The sequence below is a fragment of the Pelodiscus sinensis genome, chromosome 6 (genome assembly GCF_052426305.1).
Source record: "Pelodiscus sinensis isolate ZL-2025 chromosome 6, ASM5242630v1, whole genome shotgun sequence".
In the NCBI taxonomy this organism is placed as follows: Eukaryota; Metazoa; Chordata; order Testudines; family Trionychidae; genus Pelodiscus; species Pelodiscus sinensis.
This window is the reverse complement of record NC_143057.1, coordinates 111,531,760-111,553,213: the sequence shown is the minus strand read 5'-3', so window position 1 is coordinate 111,553,213 and position 21,454 is coordinate 111,531,760. Positions and strand designations below refer to the sequence as shown.

Here is a 21,454-nt window from a genome sequence, read left to right as displayed (position 1 = left end):
AACCAGGAAGCATGCCACAAGTTAACATTTTTATTGACATTTTCAAGTGCTGTATTAACTTATGAAACTCTTTAAGGGATAAGTTAGGGTGAGAAGCAAGTATTTGGTAGCATATGTTGTGTTTGGATTACTTTTAATGGGTAAAAACTGATTAAGAGAAACCTCTAAGACCATTGTAATATACACACAATGTAAAATATAAGTGCTAAGTTTTGGGGCCATTGATTAATTGCAATTAACTCAAAAAATTAATACTAGTTGAAATTCATTAAGTATTTTAAATATATTTCTACATTTTTAGATACATTGATTTCAGTTACAACACAGAATATCAAGTAAACAGTGCTCATTTTACATTATTTTTACTAAAAGTATTTGCACTGTAAAAAGAAACAAAGGATATAGCATTTTTCAATTCACCTTATTCAAGTAGTGTAGTGCAATCTTTTTATTGTGAAAATGTAACTTGCAAACGTAGAATCAATTTTTGGTTACATGACTGTGGTCAAACAAAACAATGAAAACTTCAGTGCCTACAAGTCCACTCAGTCCTATTTCTTGTTTATCCAGTCACTCAAACAAGTGTGGTTACAATTTGCAGGAGATGATACTGCCTGCTTCTTGTCGTCAGAATATGAGAGCACGTGTTCAGATGACACTGTTGTAGCTGGTGTTGCAAGATATTTATGTGCCAGAAGCACTGAAAATTCATGTGTCCCTTCATGCTTTAACCATCATTCCAGAGGATGTGTCTATATGCAGGCATTCTCCACCAATAGGCAAAGCACACAGCCACATAGAACACCTCAAAATTTGGGGCACCAAAATTCCATGGTGCCCAGGCATCTGCATATGGAGGGAGACTCTGGCTTCAGAGGCCAGTCCCCCCACCCCCCTTCCTGTTCTACCCCCATCTCCAACAAGGACATCCCTGGCGGGTGTGGGGGACCTAGGACGCTACCCCATTCTGCCCCAGCACCACCTCTTCCCATCTCCATTCTTCCTTCTCTCCCAAGCTACATGGCCCAGAGTACTAGTAGAGGTGCTTGGTGCTGGTAGCAGGGGTTGCCTCTGGTCTGCATTCACCAGCCTGTTCCGCCCCCCTGACTTTCAGCTGCGGTGTTCCACTTCATAGAATCATAGAATACTAGAACTGGAAGGGACCTCGAGAGACACCAGACACCTGGCAACTCTAGGAATGGGCAAGAGGTAGGGTGCAAGACTGGTGTGGAGGTGGGGGGGAGGGGGTGGGGTCTGGAAGGAAGGTTCAGGAACAGAATGGGGGTGAGGGATCTAGGTGGGAGGACGTGCAAGAGCAGGGGATGGGTGGTGTGGGGTCTGGCCAAGAAGGATGGCAGTGTGGGCAAATCCGGAGGAAGGAGAGTCGCTTGTGGCTCCACTCAGCTCTGTTCACTGCAGAGAACCACCCCCCACAACATCTAGTGGCTGTGATGTGGCCAATGGAAGTGACAGAGGGTGGTTCTCTGCAGAGTGCAGAAGTAAGGTTGTCAGATACTTTGGCTGAGCAAAAAAAAAAAAACCCACACACACACAAAAGAGAGGCACTGCACCTTTAAATCCCCATGCTCACACTCACCCCTCCCCCGCCCCCGCCCAATGCAGCAGGGGAGGAATGTCCCAAGTAGCCTTCCGCCCGAGAAAAAACTGAAAATACCGGGCATTTTATATGTCCAGTATTTTCTGTTTTTTAAAACCGGACAGAGGCCGCAAATACCGGACACCTGGCAACCCTATGCAGGAGCAACTTCTTCCCCCCTGCCAGACAGAGCCCGCAGACCGGATTCAGCCTGTTTACCTGGAATGGGCCTGTGAGGATTGGGACTTGCCCCACCTCTCCTGCCGCAAAGAGCCAATGTAGGCACTCCATCCACAGCACCCCTCTCTGCCCTCCCCTCCCTGTGTGGCTGGAGCACTGACTTGCACCCCTGAAGGAGGGGAGGAGCCCCAAGCCTCGTGGGCCAGATGAAGACAAGCCATGGGCTAGATGTATCCCATGGGTTGTAGGTCCCCCACCCCTGCAGGACAGTCGAGTAACATTTTCCAGGTTTTTCACAAGAAAGTAGCCTAGAAAAATGTGCTTGAAAATAGGAATGTTTTTAAAATTATAGCTGAAGTTACAGGAAACATCAAATGTCATGAAATGTGATACAACTGTAACAGTAGGCAACTTAGCTATGCATTTACTTTTGAGCCTTACGCCCACTGGTGTGCAGAAGTAACCTGGCAGCCACAGAGTAGCCTTCAGTGTGGGATCAGTTTTCCCTTTACTCTGTGTTGTGAATCACTTTGTACTTTGCTCCTTTGTGTGCAACACCCTACAGTGCACAACACAGATTTAACTGTTCTCTATTTTTTATGATAAAATAATTAATGAGGAATGATTTCACTGATCACATAATTCAAATCACAAATTCCTTAAGAGTCAGCTATTTCAACAAACAATTTTGATTAAGACACAAAAGCTGACCCCATGAACAAGACAATGTTTTTCTGAAGAGAGTTAACATTCACCTCCGCTTACTGGTGCTGGGAATCGAATCATATCTGATAAGCTGACATTTGGGTACTATATTTACTCTACTTACATAAGAGGTAGAATACCAGAATAGTGAAACAAATCAAAACACTGACCTGTAAACTGAAAGCTAGCTGGGAAGAGAACATGTATTCCTGCACTATGAAGGTCAAACATGATACCAAAGTAAAGTGCAATACTCCCAAATATTGAGAAAGCATTAACAAAAGTCCAGTAAGAGGTATCCAAACCCATCTGAAAGTAAACCAGATAAGTCACAATTAATTTATGATTCAGAAATCAGAAGAATGTAATTGAATATTCTGTGAACTATGTGTTCTATAGACACTTGGTCACACTATTTATTATTTAGTTCTAACACAATATAGAATATTCTGTGAATAGACTACAGGGGAAGATAGTACCAGGCAAAAGTTTATCAATATGTAGAAAGATTTAAAATAAATAATAATTATGTAATTATTCTCACAAAAATATGCTTTCAGAGCAACAAGAGAGATCATGAAGATAAATGTACTTGCCTGAAAATTGACGGCCACTACGAGAGAAGAGGCAGCAGTGACAGCAAATGATTGGTAGTCTGAAGGTGCCTCTCCATCTTGCCCCATGGTTTGAAGATAAGCTCCATACGGTATGAAGAAAATAATCAATGATGTTATAATTCCATGTATTAAACTTACAAAGAATTTCTTGTAATTAAAAAGCAAGTCTCTCTGTCCAGATACATACAAGCCAGGGAACCGAAGACTAAGTTTGTCACTCACATCCTTGATAAAAGAAAAATTACTGCAATTAGAATTGCTACAATAGAGTCTGAAGCACTTTATGCAAGAAGATTCATAAACACTGAGCTTTAGGGTGAGAGGAAAAGAGGAGCTAAGCAAGACAAGGTAACAAATTGCCTCCACATTAGCCCTCAAAGTGATTAAAAACAGAAGTTTAACCAAATACATAACTTGAATTCATATATGCATACATGTATGCACACTGTATGTATAAATAGTTTGAAAATGGAGAGGGCGATTCAAGAAAAGCAGTGTATTGATATAGAAAGGAAAGAAATAAAAAGGCACAATAACCTAGCCTTTATATGTATTCATTATAAATAGCTGACACAGTAATTTTTTTCTTCAACACTCAAATGATGATGTTGTTTCTATATCTTCCATTCACTCCTATTTTTAAATATTTCCATCATAGTGTGCAACACTACCCAGCGTAATGGGAAGAGTCTACCATAATATATCTGAACGCAAAGAGGTGGTGCTAGCATTTCTGTGGGAAATGCAATTCAATTTCCTGGCCTTTTGTAAATCTCTAATATATACATACTGCATTAATACATTGACATTTCTTTTCTGCTTAAATGCATCGTATTTCTATGCATGCAAAATCTACAGGCAAACCCAATTTGGAAAAATTAAGCAAAAAATCCAAACTAAAATTTTAGGTCCATTCAGATTAAAAATAAAATACTAATTGGATTAAAATTTTCAGCATAAAACATATTGGCAAATTTATTCCCATTGAAAATAGTCTTAAAAATAGAAATACTTTTTCATACTATAATCATTGATAAGTAATGCAGATATACTTCCTAATCTACGACTCCATGGTAAAGTACCCATACATGCATATTGACCCCGATTCAGTAAAGTACTTCAATATATGATTAACCATGTACAGTACTTCAGTTCTGATGAAGTCAGTTGGAAAAGGTGCTGAAGTGTTTTGCTGAATCAGACCATTGTGAAGAGAACTGGTGGCATTTTAACACTACTGCCATCCAATTCTAGTCTGTACGTATAGAGACGGATTCCTTTCAATGAAGTTATGAGTTAATCCCACCAGTGAGATTAATAGAGAATGCCCTCTAGAAAGTGACTGAACAAACAGTCACAGCAATTGTTATGCTCAGGTATTTCTAGCTATTAATGAAAAGAAGCCCACAACATTTTCCATTAGTTTCATGGAGAAAAACTGTCTGCTAAGACCTACAAATTCAATATTGAACATATCTGAGGTTGATCAGCTTTGTCTATTCTAGCCGGTCACTCCATATTGTCCTCCTATGCTTAGGATATCTAGCAATCTAACGGTGTCAGAGATTAGAAATCAAGTCACTTCATCTACGTTTATTCTGAGCTTTTTGTTTAACAATTGCTTCGAAAATTCATTTAGTAATTTTTCTTAATAGCATAGTACTATACCTGGTCAAGCAAGCCAACCAGAAGAACTGGAAGACTGGAATATAGCACATTGTAAAGTGTGATAAACCAATCTTCGTAAGCAGTCTGCAATAAAAAAATAAATATCAATTAGATATTATTTTATATTTAGTTACATTATTTCACTTTAAAAGTTAATTCAGAAACAATCTAATCTAAATAAGAATACAAAAGGAAGATGATTTAGTTACTAGGCTTTGTGGGTCTGAAGTTATCGTGCATTAATCCACCAGGCCTTTAGGGCAGTTGCCACCAACCGGTTGATCACGATCCCCTGTTAGATCCTGGAGCCTCTGCCAGTTGTCTCTGCCTAGTTGGCCCCACGTTGCTCCCAGAACCAGCTGGTGGGCTGAATGCAAGCATGTGTCTGTGCTGCAGCTCCATGCTGCAGTCTCCAGTATTGTCCAAGCATCTCCCATTGGCACTTGTGGATGAGGGCCACAGTGCAGCACATGAAGACCCTCTCCTCACTTCCCTTCCCAGGGGCTGCACTTAGGGATGTGCCTGCACTCAGTTAGCCAGCAGTTTCCAGATGCAATGTGGGGCCAAGCAGAGACAGTTTACCTGAGCCCCACTGAACTACTGACTGGGAGCCACTGGTGGTAAGCACCTGCCAGCCACAGCCTGCACTCCTACGCCCTGTGCCAGCCCTGAGCCTGCACCCAAACTCCCTTCCAGAGCCCATACCCCTCACCTCATCCAACACTCTGCCCCAGCCTGGAGCCCCCTCCTGCAGCCAAATTTGCTCACAGAGCCTGCACCCCCCACTTCCTCTTGTAGCCCACTCCTCTGCCCCAGCCAGATGTAAGTGAGTGAGTTAGGGGAGAGAGAGAGAGAGAGAGAGGTGGAGTGGGCAGGGCCTTGGGTAAGGGGTGGAGCAGAGCTTGGATTGTCCTTAAATTTGATTTTGGACTTATCAAAACATTTAGTTGCAAATTCAGCCTTGAATTTAATATAAAATTGGGAGGAAATCAAAACAAAGCATTTGGATTGGGGCACAATGTTTTGCCCTTTTTTATTTATTTTTTTAAATCCCCATAGCTGTGGTCAAAATAGACATGTTCCCATTAATGTTTTCTGTGGGGAAATATTTTAATGAAAATTTTTTTTTGACAAGCTCCAAATAATTTTTTTAACTAGTTTTTTGTTGTTGCAATATTTATTTTTATTCCTCAGAACTTCTGCATGAAAACTAAGAGGTAACTCAGTAATGTGAGTTCTTCAAGATCTTTTGCCATTATGGGTGCAGAGCACGCCCATAAGACATGTGCACACCCGTGCACTGTGGATAGGAGACTTCAGTCAGCTGTTTCCAGGGCTCCACACCAGCATACTCTACGTCCTTACGCTCTGGGGCAATAGCAGATATGCTTTTAAACCTGATATAGACCTTGAATTTTCAAACAATCACAGTCTCAGAAGCAGTGGAGGTAGCTGAAATCCACATCACTGTAGGGGAAACACCTGTGGTAGGGTCTGGAAGGATTTGAAACCTGAGTCTTTAGCATAACGAGGAGTAACGGTAGTTCGGAATAGGAAGCCTAATCTGAACTACCTACTCTGTGCAGCGTGTAGCCGCGGGCATGGAGTCCGAACTAGCGGGGATTTAAAAATGGCGGCGCACCGGCAAGATGCAAATGAAGCCCGGGAAATTCAAATCCCGGGCTTCATTTGCAACTTCGTTTGCCTACATTAACCACCCTAGTTCGAACTAGGGTGGTAGTGTAGACATACCCTTAGAGTGGCAGGAAGGTTTTAGCTGGGCTAGCAAAAGTGGATCGTTTGGGAGGTACATGAAATTTTAATGGATTGAAAAGGGGTCCGTATGAGTAAAAAGGTTGGGAGGCATTGATCTACAGTATTAGTGGAACACAAATTAGTGCAAATAGTACCCTTGTATTTGTGCTTTCAACTGTGTGATTTCTGCTAAACTCAAAAAATGTACTTGTTTCAGGTGACAACTCCGGATAGAATTTTTTTATTTTAATCTCACTGCCCCTCAGGCATATATAATGTTTAAGTAATGGTACTGAAAAAGAGAAGAGATGATTGGAGCATTCCATTACCTTCCATTTTGATACACAGTAACAGCTTTTTTACAGTTCTGACTAAGAGTATATGTTTCCAACCTATTTATTGTTTAGAAATTTAGAACCAAAATTATCTAAAGTCTGGGACAAAAACTACTGCGTATCTCATTAGAAAAAACTTGCAAAGCCCAAGTTGTGCTGCAGCTAGTGTACCCTCGCAGGTCTTCCAAAAAGGGCAGTGGAGATAGGGTATTGTGCAAATCAACAAACTGAGAGATTACTAGATGAGGTGGTGGGAGAGAAACAATGTTCATAATTCAGTCATGTTATTGATTTCAAGATTTATGCTGTAATACCCAACTGCACATGGAAGTCTTATTATCTACTATATCCTTATTTTATCTGCACACATGATAAAAGCATATTGATAAAAAAAAGTTAAATTAGCAAAGATTAAAATACCAATAGTATTATAGCTGGAGATTAGTATCTTTCCCAGGCATGAAGAACAAGGTAAGAATGAATTCCACTACAATGATATGAAAGGCCCCAGTGTGAACCTTCAAAGGTTGCTTCCTTTAATGCTGTCCACTTAAATTACCTCATCATCACCATCACCACTATTTAATAATTTGGTCTCCATTATTTTGTTCTGTCCAAAAAGTAAGTTTTTCTAGTTCATATTAGAAAGGCGTTTCTCTTACCTGGGCAGAATAGCCATTGAAGAATGAGTACCAGAAGTGTACTAGCGTAAATGCAAAGTTTTTGTAGAAGAAATATCGTAGGAACTTGCACATCCTTATATAGGACCATCGGCCATGAACTAATAATAATCTTTGCAGGTATCTGAATTGTCCAAAAGAATAGTCACTTGACATGACTGCTTGCATGCCTTCTTGTCCACTAATTCCAACACCAATATGGGCAGCTAAATTAAAGAAAAAGTCCCACATAGAACAAGCAAGATTTTATTAAAAGAAGATATACTATTCAACAAATGAAGATGTACACTAACACCCCAGCTTATACAATCATTGAACAATTCCCACTCTATTGTAAATTTCTCCTGGTCCAAATTGTTTTTTATTTACAGTGAAACCTTCATTAAGGACTTGCACCTCAAAGGGCAAACCTTCCGCCTTCATCTAGGGCTTATCTACATGAACAATTAGTTCACGACAAGCTAGAGTAACCTGCATTAGCCTGCTGCAGACTAATGCACTTGTACCCTGCTGACATGCATTAACAGTTCATTAATGCACTTTAACCTGGAGGACTAGTTCCAAGTGTTCCAAGTGGACTAGTTCTAAGTCACACCTCAGCTCGCTGCAAATTAAATGTTTGTGCAGATAAGCCCTTCACCAGATGTGCGACAGCGGCACAGCTGCATCAGTGCAGACGCACCAATGTAGCGTGGTAGTGTAGATTTGCTTTAAGACATGAACAAATGGGGGGATACAACAGGGAAAGGAAGGGAAGGGAAAGTACAAAGGAGAAGCCCATATGACTTTGGAGGCTAATGAGTGTATCTCGAAGGTAGCAAATGAAATCAAATTGCTTTTAATATTTCTAAAAGTGAGTAACAGGGTATCATTTAAGTACTTGATTAAGAAAATTTGGTTTGAGAAAGGACTGAAGGTGGTGTTGGCTAACAGACAGTCATAAAGGGAATTCCAGGCACATGGGTAGCATGAAAGAAGGACAACGCCACAACAGATAAGGAAACATACACCCCATCTGCCCATCGGTAGGGCAAAAAGCAAAAGCTGTTAAATATGTCATTTTGTCACATTTTATAGAAATCAAAATGGGATTATTTTGAGTGTGTATCAACAGAGACTACTTCGGAGAAAGGGATGGTATATGAAAGTTTGCTAGGGTCAAGGTTGGATGAGGAACAAAGTAATAAGTGACTACAAAATATTAAAGCATAGTTCCTCTGGAAAAATAGCAACTTAACAGGTCTTTCCTGGTACATTCAGAGCCATATCTGAACGATGATAGCAAAAGTACATTTTTGCCTGCATTTGACTCATGTTAGCCATGCAAAGCCAACAAGGCTAACAGAATGAACTGGACTCAATTATCTCTCACAATCAAAATTGTTTCCTTGGATGTTTATACAGTGCCAGTCAAAATACTGCCTAACTAGTGCTTCAGCATATTTAGTGCCTGTATTCTAGCAGCAAGACAAAATTCCACCCTCTGTTACCTGTTCAGTCCCTATTGTCTTCACAGAAGTTGCACAGCGATATTTGAGGGCCGTTAACTTTCAGAATAAATCTTCAGGAATTGATGCAATAAAAAAAAATGTACTTGTGAAAGTTGTTAACATTTCACCAAGAGTTTCCTTCCCTTTCAAAGGGAGAGTGCACAGAAAATAGTTATGGGCCATTTCAACATGAACAACAAAATAACTTCTTTTCTAAAATATATCTCAATAGCTGCTTCATCTGTTAAAAAGACTGAACTTGGTGAAAATAATACTTTCTAATAAAGCAATGCAAAACCTTCAAAACCAAAACAGCCAGTAAAGTTTTACAGATGACTTACTTTTGATCATATTTACATCATTGGCACCATCCCCAATAGCCAAAGTTATAGCTTTCTTGTATTTCTTCACCAGCTCCACTACCATGGCCTTCTGTTTGGGAGTTACACGACAGCAGATCACTGCACTGCACTCGCATGCTAAATCTACAAAGTTTCTTTGTTGCTGCTCTTTGTTAGCTTCAGCTTGCCTTTTACTCTGAATTTGCTTTTCTCTCTCTTCTTCTGTTCTGGGAAATTTCAGTTTTGGAAGTTTCTTCTTCTTCTTTTTCTTCTCTAAAAGGATTTCATTCTGTATAATCAAAGACCAAATAATTATAGTCCCATCTTCACTATTTAAAGAGAGCATGTTCTAAGGATTACTCTTATAACATATTTAAAGTCTGAAACACCTTGAATCTCAGCTACATTACGTGCACTTTTTTAATACTACACCAATGAAACTTCCCTGAAGAAAGAGGAACAGTGAATACTGTAAGTTTTAGTACAACTTATTTTATGGTGATATTTCTGGAAAAAATCCTTTCTCTATCTTCAGCTAATTCATTTTTGAAGGTCGCTATTAGTTTGGGGTATTTTGTTTTTTGAAAAATAAAAGTGGAAAGCTTGATCCCCCTGAACATTGTCAAATGCAGTGATTTGTACTGGTAAAACTATTAAAAATTCTGAATTATCTCCGAAGCCTAATATTAGCAAAACAATGAAGCTCATCATTGCAAATATAATAATATTTGAGATTTGATTTATGTTCTCCAGTTGAGATACACATTTACACATAGATTAATAGGCACTTCTAAGATGAATAGTTCTAGATTTATTATTTTTTCCTCATTCTCCTCCCCTTCTGGTTTGTATAGAATTCTACCAATAGGACTCTCACTAGTACTTGGATTGCCAACCAGATCACTTTGCTGAAAGTCCTTCTGTGATTTCTGAACTCTAAAAAACATCACATCAGAGTACAAGGTGTCATATGAGCTTGCTTTCTCTTATTTCTGACATTTGGTTCACACTTTTGCTCTCAGACATACTCTCTATTTCTACCACAAGGTAATGATTGCTGTCTGTTCAGAACCCAATGAGGCTTGAAAGATCTAATTTTGCATCTTTCTGATTCTTCTTTAGCACTAGACTTTCAGAGTATCATGTTAAGACTCATTCTAATGTTAGATTGTTCTGTTGATGGGAGAATCTTTTTTGCTTTGATGGTTAATGTTGATAAATTATGAGAGATTTTATTACTTTATCTATTACATGTTTTCCATGGACAGACTTCAAAGACCAGTTTTATAGTTTGACATTTTTATAGATGGAGGAAACTTGAGACACAGAGGTTAAATCTCTTTCATCTAGTGCTTCAGGGTAGCAATCAAGTGAATGGAGTTCTTAACAACAGGAAACAGGATTCCAATTTACATTATTATTATCATCCTTGACATGTTATGAATCCTGGAAAACTCCCCCAATTGAAGAAACAGAAGAGTCTGCGTTACACGTACCAGCCAGGAACCAGTGATTATTAAAGCACGATTTCTACCAGATTGAAAGAATGGCTCATTCGTTCTTTTAGAGGGGTTTATAGTTGATCCCGCTCCGTTATTCTGGTTTTCCAACCTTGTTTGAAGAAGAGCACTGGAAAATTAATGCAGACCTTTACTGTATGTCATCTAAAACCAATAAAAACTATCTGACTATTAGAGTTACTATTATAGAGGACCCTATCAATGGGAAACCTAAATGTAGAATTCAAACTAAGCTGAGTCTGATTTGGTCAGTATTTGGATGGGAGATCTGCAAGAAAGGCTCACAGCACATGCTGTAAGAAGTGGTTAACAACCCAGTTGGTGGCATTTTGAGTCAGCATTGCTCCAAAGTCCTAATACAGGGATGTGCAAGATATGGCCTATGGGCCGGATCTGGCCCAAGACCACCTCGCCAGGACCCTCAGGCACATAGCAGCCAGCTGCTTCAGAGCAGCCCCACACCGCTTTAACTGTCTAGTTGCTCCCTGTGGTTCTCTGCACCAGGTGCTCATGGGAGGGAGATGCTTTGCACACTGCACCCTTCTCCCCCCTTGCAAAATCTCTCAGCTTGGAGACTGGCCAATGGGAGCAGACTGATTTTTCTGGGAGGTGGGGGTATGAAGCTTCTCCCTTCCCCCGCCCTCTCAGAGAAGGGAGCAACCAGCCATTTTGAATAGCCTGGGACTGCAGTAGGCAGGGAGTATGCATCAGGGTCCTGTGAGGCTGCTGGCTGGGAGCCACCTGTCAAGGGGGATGGTCACAGAAGACCCCTTGAGGGTTACTTTCGGGTGTGCCGACAGAGCCATTGACACTTGCCTCTTTGCTCTCTGGGGCTTCTCAGCACCCTGTCCTGCTGGACGGGAACTCCTGGTCTTCCCCAGCCAAGGCCTACAATTGAGATTACCACCCTTCCTCCCCATGAGAATCAGTGTAGACACTGAATGCCTTCAGGTCTGAGGAGAATGCAGTTTCAGGCTCAACATCCAGGGAACCCACCTCCCAAATAGGATTAGAACTCCAAATAAATCATTCAGGTAAGCCCCCTTTAACAATGAAAGGAGGATGTATACATAATTGCTCCCCCAAGTAACAATTATTTACACTGGGCTTGATAATAAATAAAAGTGATTTTGTTAAGTGCAAACAGTAGAATTTAAGTGTTTGCAAGTGAAAACAGGCAGAGCAAAATAAACTACAAATTTAAAATAAAGGAAAATGCATAGCTAGTTTGATAGAAAATTACCTGATCAGACCCTACCAGTTGGGTTGGTCACATGACTTCCTAAGAACAACCACAGCTTGGGCTTAAAGGACTTACAGATTGTCACCAGACATTGAGGGAAGCACCCCGATGGCTTTCATAAACCATAAACCATTTTATGCCCCATATTTCTAACTTTCCATACAAGAATGATACATACACCAAAATAATATATAGAAATCCAGCAGATTATGATATTAAAATTGATAGGTGACATGAGATATTTTGTCCAAAGCATCTTTGAGTTATACATATTTGTATTTATAAGTCAATTTCATAAAACATGGGGGCGGGGGGAACCGTCACACCGCCTAAAAGTAAGCCTCGCCTGGGAAAAGCCTGCCTCTGGCATCCAGCCCCTACTTCGCCCAATTCCCTGCCACAGGTTATCACCCTCTCCTGGCCCAGGTCACCACCTAAACCCTCTGCAGCCCCCACCCTCATCCCTCTCCTCCAGGTCACAACTTCCTCGCAGACCATGCACCCCCTTCTACATCCCTCCCCAAAACCAGAATCTTCTCCTGCACCCAAACCCCTCTTGGATCCTGCACCCTAATCCCCTGCCCCAGGTCACAGCTCCCTCCTTTACCCAAACACCACCTAAGGCCCCACACGTCCTACACCCCAGTCCCCTACCTCAAGCTCCCTTCTGCATCCAACCTCTGTCCCAGAGCCTCAACCACTCCATGGAAAAGTGCAGCCCTTGACCACTTACCAAAATCTTTGAGTGCCACCCCCCCTTAAAAATTATCACCCACCCCTGCACAAAACAAGTAAATTGTATTGCCTTGATACTGATAATGTCTTTTAAATGAAATGAAATGAGAAAATCCTGGCCACTTGTGGTTATTAAAAATTGCACAGCTCTTTTTTTTTTAAAAAAAACACAAAAGTCTGTTTCACTGTTCTAGACAAATTCCAACTAGGCAATTATAATTTGATATCTTAAATTTTCCCCATTCCTGTAAATCTGTTTAGGGAAAATATCTTCAATTTCTGCTGTAAAACGTATTCTGTTGCTATTTCTGTGAAACAGTTGCTATACTTCCATACTGTATTATAGTAGTGGATAAAGCTACTGCCTGACTAAACTACAGATAGCTTCTAAAGTCTGTAAAGTATGCTAGGATCTTTCAGGTTGAAAAGTGCTATATAGGCATCACTTGTCCTAACTTAATTAAATGCTTTTGCAAGGTGCTGAACTGTAATTAGTTATTGTGGTGGCATCTAGTTTGTAAGGCCAGCATTGGTTGGCCTGTTACCTCCACTGTTCTTCAAAAGGCATGTTTCTTCCTGAGTAGGTTACCTCGTGTAGCCCATTGGGCCAGTTTACCCCTATTATAATCCCTGCTTTTCATTATATTCTGCTCTATTATATTCAGTAGTAATGGAAGAAACCTACAGGTTTGTATCCTGTAAAACATTGGCTTTAGCGGTTAGCATGAGGCTTGAGGCCTATGAACTTTTGCATAGATGCACAGAAGTATTTCAGAAGTTATGAGGAACTGGAAGTAGGATGTAAGGGGGAGTGTTGTGTATATGACATCAACTGACCACAGAACATGAGCTGACACCAACTTCTGTAGGGAACATCTGACCACAAATGTGCCTTGGCAGTAAACTGATGTATGTGATGATGGGGTGAAATCATAAACATACTAACCTATAAGAAAAGTACACCTCAGCACTGGTAAGGGGAGACACACTAATAAGGAACAAGGGCGAATCCCCTACTGAATATGGATTATACATGGTAATGTCTGTATAACGTATTATACAATTTGCATCCCAGGGCAGCAAAGATTGAGGTGCAGACCTTGGGAGCAGCCAGAATGAAGGCCACTGGTGAAGATGAGGAAGGCAACAGTGACGAGGAAGAGACTGGCTAACATTTCAAGTCGTTCTGCAAGAAATGGTGTAAGTATGGATGTCCAAATATACTTTCTGTATTATGGTAAAATGTGTAAATAAATTATTTATTTGTAAATATAAACAAGTTCTGTGAGTGTTGTGCCTGTGCACATTGGGCTTCCCAACTATAGAGTATTGGTAATAATTTAACTGGGCATGATCTTGGGGCTAGAAGCCATCAATCCTCAAAGTGATCATAGGAATCTTTGTATTAGGCGACACTTGGTAAACCGCAGTTCCATATAGAAACACAAAAAATCCACAAACCACAGCCTAACTGAATGTTGGCGACCACCATAGCTACATCTCCACTACAAACTAGGGGTGTGATTCTCCTTGGTCCTGTACACATTCTTGCACTAGCTTGATGAAGGAAGGCATACTGATAACTTGGATGAAGGTATTTTGCATGGTTCAGCTGCGCCTCCACTGATGCTATCCATACTATTGTGGCAATTTGAACTCACACTAACTGGATGGGAGATAGTGTAGCTGTGCATACAAAAGCAAGGGAATCACACCTGCAGCTCTTAGAGTAGACATACCCTGCATCTCAGTTGCACTGTAAGCACTAATACAGGAGGAGTCAAAGGAGACAGCCAGATAAAGAAAGCTACAGGAACAGTGTGGTTACTTGGAAAAATTTAAAATTTAAGATTTTGAATTAAGTATTCTTATAATTTACCTGATATCCTCTCCATAGCAGATAGTGGTTTCATCTGTTAAAAGTTCACAAGAAAATCCAATGTTTTCAGCAGTTTCTGTAACAAAGGTCACGCTATAATTAGATTCATTAATGAATTATTATAGATAGTGACTAATAATTAGCCGTATGTAGGATAATGGACCAACATATGTACAAAGAGAACCCATCTTGTCTCAAGACTCGTATTTGTCAAAGACATTTTAAGATAAAATTTCAAAGCAGAAAAATAAACTGAACAAGTAAATTGGCAGGTTCCTCATTAAACACTAAAGTAGGTACATAAATACAAAAATGTTAAATAATGGCTTAACTTAAACTGATAAGAAAGTGCAGTTGTATCTAATGCAAAAGTTACAGTATGGCTAGATATTTCACAGTTCTCAGTACAGTCGAGTCTGAATTTAATACAGAATCAAAGAGCTAGAAGGAAACTCAAGAGGTCATCAAATCCAGTCCCCTGTATTCATGGCAAGCTTAAGCACCATATAGACCATCCCTGGCAGATGTATTTCTAATCTGCTCTTGAAAATTTCCAACAATGTAGACTCCACAACCTGGGCAATTTATTCCAGAGATTAACCACCCTGACAGTTAGGAAGTTTTTCCCAAAGTCTAACCTAGACCTCCCTTGCTGCAATTTAAGCCCATTGCTTCTTATCCTATCCTCAGATTTTAAGAATAATAATTGTTCTTCCTCCTCCTTGTAACAACCTTTTAGATACTTGAAAACTGCTATCATGTTCCCGCTAAGTCTTCTCTTTCCCAGAGTAAACAAAACCACTTTTTTTTTTTTCAATTTTTCGTCATCGGTCAAGTTTTCTAGATCTTTAATAATTTTTGTTTCTCTTCTCTGGACCAGTGTTTATTTTGTTCTCTCCCTCTTACTCTTCCTTAGAATCATGAACTCTAGCATTTCATGATCACTTTCACCCACGCTGCCTTCCATATTCAAATTCTCAACCAGTTCCTCTCTATTTGTCAAAATCTGATCTGGAAGAGCCTCCCCTCATCTTCTGAAATAAAAAATGGTCTCTAATACAGTCCAACAATTTGTTGGATAATCTGTGCCCTGCTATGCTATTTTCCCAACAGATGCCTGGGTAGCTTAAGTCCCCCAGGTGCTGTCTATCTTCCACTTTGAACCATTAGGTCTCATGTTTCTGCTAGTGTAATACCAGCAGACCCTGGTCATGTACAGGAAGAATCAAACCTGGGATCTCTGAAGCTTAGTGTCTGAGCCTCTACCGCATGAACTAAAAGTCAACTGACTGGTAGCAAAGGCTGTACAGCAGACTCATTCTCTCTAAGTTGTCTTTGTGCCACTAGGAAGGACTGTACACCACACCCAGGAGGAGTGTGGGTTACACTAGATTTATAGTAATGTAAATATACCTTTTTTATCACCAGTAAGCACCCAGATTTTAATGTCTGACTTTGCAAGTTTGGAAATTGTTTCTGGAACACCATCCTGTAATTTGTCTTCAATAGCTGTAGCACCCAAGAGCTGGAAATTATTGAAAACACAAGCATTTAATAAGACAAAAATCCTAAAAGAAAACAGTTGAGTTTGTAGTATGCAATGAAGCTACTTAAATACAGAAGAATATACAATTGTCTCTTGTCTTATATTTGGGCTGTAGGCACATTGGGGCAGAAACCATCTTTTTGTTCTCTGTACAGCACCTGGACAAAGAGGCGCTATGCATGAGGTAGGCTCCTAGGTAATATGAAAATAATGAACACCATCATTATAGAACTAGATAATTTGAATTATTATCATCATCATCATCATCATCATGTAGGACACCACAAGAAACATTTTCACCCATACAGGCAGTCCCCAGGTTACGTACAAGATAGGGACTGTAGGTTTGTTCTTAAGTTGAATCTGCATGTAAGTCGGAACTGGCATCCAGATTCAGCCGCTGCTGAAACTGATCAGTTTCAACAGCGGCTGAATCTGGATGCCAGTTCTGACTTACATACAGATTCAACTTAAGAACCCCAGGCATCCCCAAGTCAGCTGCTGCTGAAACTGATCAGCGGCTGATTCCAGGAAGCCCGGGGCAGGGGCTTCCTGTAGTCAGCCACTGGTCAGTTTCAGCAGCGGCTGACTTGGGGATGCCTGGGGCAGAGCAGCTGGGGTGCTGCTGGGTTGGTCCAGTAGCGCCGCCGCTCCTCGGCGCTACTGGACCAACCCAGCAGCACCCAAGCTGCTCTGCCCCAGGCGTCCTGATTCAGCCGCTGCTGAAACTGACCCGCAGTGGCTGAATCAGGACGCCTGGGGCAGAGAAGCTAGGGTGCTGCCGGGTTGGTCCAGTAGCGCCCAGAGCGGCGCTACAGGACCAACCGGCAGCGCCCCAGCTGCTGTACCACAGGCGTCTGGAACAAAGCCGCGGAGCACGGGGGCAGCGGGACAGCCCAGACGCGCCGTGGCTGTCCTGCTGCCCGCGTGATCCGCGGCTTTGCTCTGCTTTGCTCCCCGTCCCCCTGGTCTGCAGACCAGAAGGACGGGGAGCAAAGCGGCGGAACACGCGGGCAGCGGACAGCCCAGACGCGCGTCTGGGCTGTCCGCTGCCCGCGTGTTCAGCCGCTTTGCTCTGCTTTGCTCCCCGTCCCCTGGTCTGCAGACCAGAAGGACGGGGAACAAAGCAGCGGAACACACGGGCAGCAGACAGCCCAGACGCGCGTCTGGGCTGTCCGCTGCTCGCGTGCTCCGCCGCTTTGCTTCCTCTCCCTGGTCTGCTGGAGACCAGGGAGAGGGCCCCGTTCGTAACTGCGGATCCGACATAAGTCGGGTCCACGTAAACTCGGGGACTGCCTGTATATTGAAACCCTTCCCAGTTTCATATAGGATTTGTTTACAAGTAGTTACAACTACATAATAAATCCTCCGGTTCAGATACTGAATTTTAAGTTTTAAAGACATGTTCCCCATTGTGTTAAATAATGTTTTACTGAACTCACAAATAAATATGGGCCACCATGAAGTCTTGGACTATGCAATCCACTACCTTTACCACCTTGTTAGCGGTTTAAGAATGATTAACACTGGTTGATATTAGTAAAAAGAGAGTAATAGATGGTGTTGAGTAAAACAAGCTGCCAGTATGAAGTTTACTCTTTAAGTGGATCCCATTTATAGTCATAATTGTGAAGTTTGTTTGCAGCAAAAAGTTCCAAGGAAACTATGTCCAAGACTTCTTAAGTATAGAAAAATTTACTGTAAGAAAGATTTCCACAACAATACTGTTAAAAGCTGTGTGGCATGACTTAGATGGTATGCCAACACTCTGATCTACAGTCATGTTTTTAAAAAAGCAATTATACACATATTGCAGGCTCAAATAGGAAATCCAGTTAAAAGCATGGTGATCCTAGAATTCAGAGCTGACCAGATCGTTTTAACAATTAACTTTTTCTTCTTATCCTTCTGATGGCCAAGTTCTGCTCTCTAGTTACTCCAGAACAACTAACTCTTTTAAAGTTAATAACATTTGCAAATGCAATAAAGCCCAATTTGTTCCAGGGTACTGGGTTTCTTTTTAAAATATCTTCACACTGATTGTGATGAGAGGCTTTTGTTTTTTAAATGCTATTTGCTATTTTTACTCTCACTTCTCATGAAGTGATCTTGAATTAGAGTTATCTGAGAGATGTATCTAATCTTACCTCTTCCTCCCTCCACTCCTCCTTAAGCCTCCCCTTTCCCCCCACCTCATCAGGCACATTAACCAATACTCAATCCTTCAAAGGAAGGAAAATAAACCCCATACCATACTAACCAGTTACATCACACACAGTGGAGATAAAGTTAATACTAGAAGTATTTCAGAGCTACAAGGAGGAAATGACCTTAGAACAGCTATAGGAAAATTTTCCTTTTGCAAAGTACTTGTAATGCAGTTACTGGTTTATCTACCACATTTTAAAATCTAAGCTTTTTAAAACATAACTTGTTTATTGAACTAGTGTTACTGCCTACAAAGAATTTAGTAATGTTTTTTGAAATAGAAAAAAGTACAGTGAATGCTAACCAACCCCTGCTCCTGCACACACACACACACACACACACACACACACACACCACTGATCTTTCTTCGTTCCCTGAAACTCTCTAGAATTGAGGTTCAGTAGTCTCACTAAATCTTAATTAAAATTATACTAACAAATGTACTCATAAGAACGGGCTATTCTGATTCCACAGTGGTCTGCTACAACTTAGACAAGAATAAACACACATTTTACAATAGCTTACAATAAGGTTTTTTTCTATTTCTTCATATACTTTATCCAGGGCTTCATCACGGTTATTTGTAGCTACACTAGCTTCCATGAACTTTTTATTCCATGCTTCATATTCTCTATGACTGATGTCCTTGTAGCAGAGGCATAATGTCCTTAGGGTCTCGTTTGCAAAAGTCTATTGGGGGGAAAAAAGAAATAAGCTGCACAGATTTCAATATTAGCTTAAAATTGAAGTTGAAAAGATGTAGTATGAGTAGGGAATCTGAAAGAACTCAGTCACTGGTTGCTATTATACGTAGCCTTTATGATTAAAATTAGACATTGTATAATATCCCAAGATTAGTTGCAGCCTGCAAGATTTCTAACCATTCACTTCTGGTGTTAAGTAGAAGATTCTGCAGCCATTTGGAAAAATTGCACAACAATAAATCCAATTTATCAATTTATCAGTAAGCTGCAAAATACAAGTAAAATAGAATGCAATAGGAAAGTCCAAAGTGATATGCAAGTTTCTCAAATAATGAAAATCTAATGTCAATATGAACAAAGAAAACATTAAAGATTCAATTCCATACCAAAAAAAGGGGGATGAGAGGAATCCCATTCTGACGTTTGAAATCATAACATCTAGTACCAGCAAGACAGGTTGTTTTAGATGCTTTTCAGCTCTTTTTTTGTTCTTAAGAGTACTATGGAGCTATATTTTTCATAATTATTTAGCAAAGTAGAAATAAATCAAGTCAATGCAGTTGTAGGTAGATGTATATAGCTTAATTTTATCCATTTAAAAAAGCAAAACTTACATCTAGTGCTTCCAGTGTAGTCTGTCTCTGAGGATTTACTGGATGCAAACGTTCATATATTACTGTATCAGCTCCTTTACAATAAAGTCTGACGTTTCCATCTGGTTCTCTTACTAAAATCAGAAAAGGGCAAAAATCAAAGCCAAACAAAATAAAAAAACCAAGGATATATGTAATAAAGGATAAATTTCTGATCTGACTTTTGTGCCTCACTGTTATGTAATCAGATTTCTGGTAATAGGATTTTAAAAAAATTAGATAACCTGAAAAAGAAAAATGAAGGTTAAAAAACAAAGGGGAGGGGGAGCAACCAACATACAACTTCTTAAAACAGTAGGATACATTCAAGGCTAGTACGCCTAAAATTAGAATGACTCAAATTTCTCTCATATAGTAGAAAAAGCTCACTGATGTAATTCAACAGCTTAACTTTGGTTCACAAACACATTATCTTCTCCTGCAGCCCTGCTGCAAATGAACAAGGCACTGAAATGTATATGAACTGTGTTTCTCAGACCATTTTCATAAACCATCAATACACAATTTGCCCACCAGAACAGAAGAGAGGCAGAGTGAAGATACATTGCAGTTTACCTCCAATCACAATTAAACTAACTAACCTGAATTTGATATCATCTGATTGCCCAATGTTGAAATTGTTTTAATGACTTTATACTTAGGGGTTGGGAAAGATTCTAAAATCAAAATTAAAAAACCTGTTCATTACTAGTAAGTGAGATAACACCTCAGCATGCAAAACTAGATAGTGCCCGTTTACTAAATTTATAAGAAACACTGACCCCTTCAATATATATTAGTGAAAAAAATGTATATAAATCTCTTTTAAAACATTTTATATCATTATAGGGGTTCTCAAACTGTTCTTAGGCTGGACCACTTTAATACAGAGATTTCCCAGTGGGCACACCAATAGCCATTCACAGACCACCTCCACTTCCATTCAAAATTGGGTGAAGCACATTGACAAAGGAAAAAACATCCTTGACAGCACTACAACAATCACGTAAATCTGAAGGGGAAAGGTTAGAAAAGTCTTCTGTGTATTTCAGTTTCATTTAAAGCTATTTTGCAGCTGGGAATACAGAGTAGCCACCATCATATAATCAACCATTTAGCCAAAGAACACTAATAGCGTAGTATGAGAACCTCCATTTTACTGATCTAGAGAGTTTTTCTTTAGGCATCTCTAAACAAAAAAAAAAAAAATTTTTTTTTTTTTTTTTAAGATCAGCTTACCAATAACAGACATTCGTTTTCTATCACTGTTGAAGTCCAAGATAGCAAGAACATCATACGTTCTTTCAATCCCCAACTCACTTATAGTAATAGTATTCTGTGTTCGTGAAAGAAAAGCAAATCCAAAGTTTCTGGCTGCTGTTACCAAGGCTCCTTCATCTGGGGAGGCTGCTTGATAGTTGAGCTGACCTATGTTATTAAAGAAGTGAAAAAGAAGAAAGCCATAGTATATTTTAGTAACTGATGCCCTAGTATAGTAGGGATGCTAGCTATTGGTTAATTGAATAGTCAACTAACCGCATGAATTCTTAGCCATTAGTCAATTATTCTATAATCCCTGGGAGTGGGGCTGGCAGCCAGTGTAATTTGGCCCCACTCCT

The 21,454-nt window shown here is 40.2% G+C and overlaps 1 protein-coding gene across 1 annotated transcript in view; it reads right to left on the bottom strand.

Annotated features, from left to right (window-relative positions):
- ATP8B1 (ATPase phospholipid transporting 8B1) overlaps positions 1-21,454 on the bottom strand; it is a 128,216-nt gene that overhangs the window by 6,560 nt on the left and 100,202 nt on the right. The window contains exons 16-26 of the mRNA XM_006116564.5: positions 21,075-21,263; positions 19,818-19,930; positions 19,025-19,189; positions 16,159-16,270; positions 14,746-14,821; positions 10,865-10,997; positions 9,369-9,657; positions 7,520-7,743; positions 4,768-4,851; positions 3,079-3,324; positions 2,653-2,791 (exon numbers count right to left, since the gene is read on the bottom strand). Of these exons, the coding sequence (XP_006116626.1) occupies positions 2,653-2,791; positions 3,079-3,324; positions 4,768-4,851; positions 7,520-7,743; positions 9,369-9,657; positions 10,865-10,997; positions 14,746-14,821; positions 16,159-16,270; positions 19,025-19,189; positions 19,818-19,930; positions 21,075-21,263 (1,770 nt within the window). The remainder of the gene's footprint in view (positions 1-2,652; positions 2,792-3,078; positions 3,325-4,767; positions 4,852-7,519; positions 7,744-9,368; positions 9,658-10,864; positions 10,998-14,745; positions 14,822-16,158; positions 16,271-19,024; positions 19,190-19,817; positions 19,931-21,074; positions 21,264-21,454) is intronic.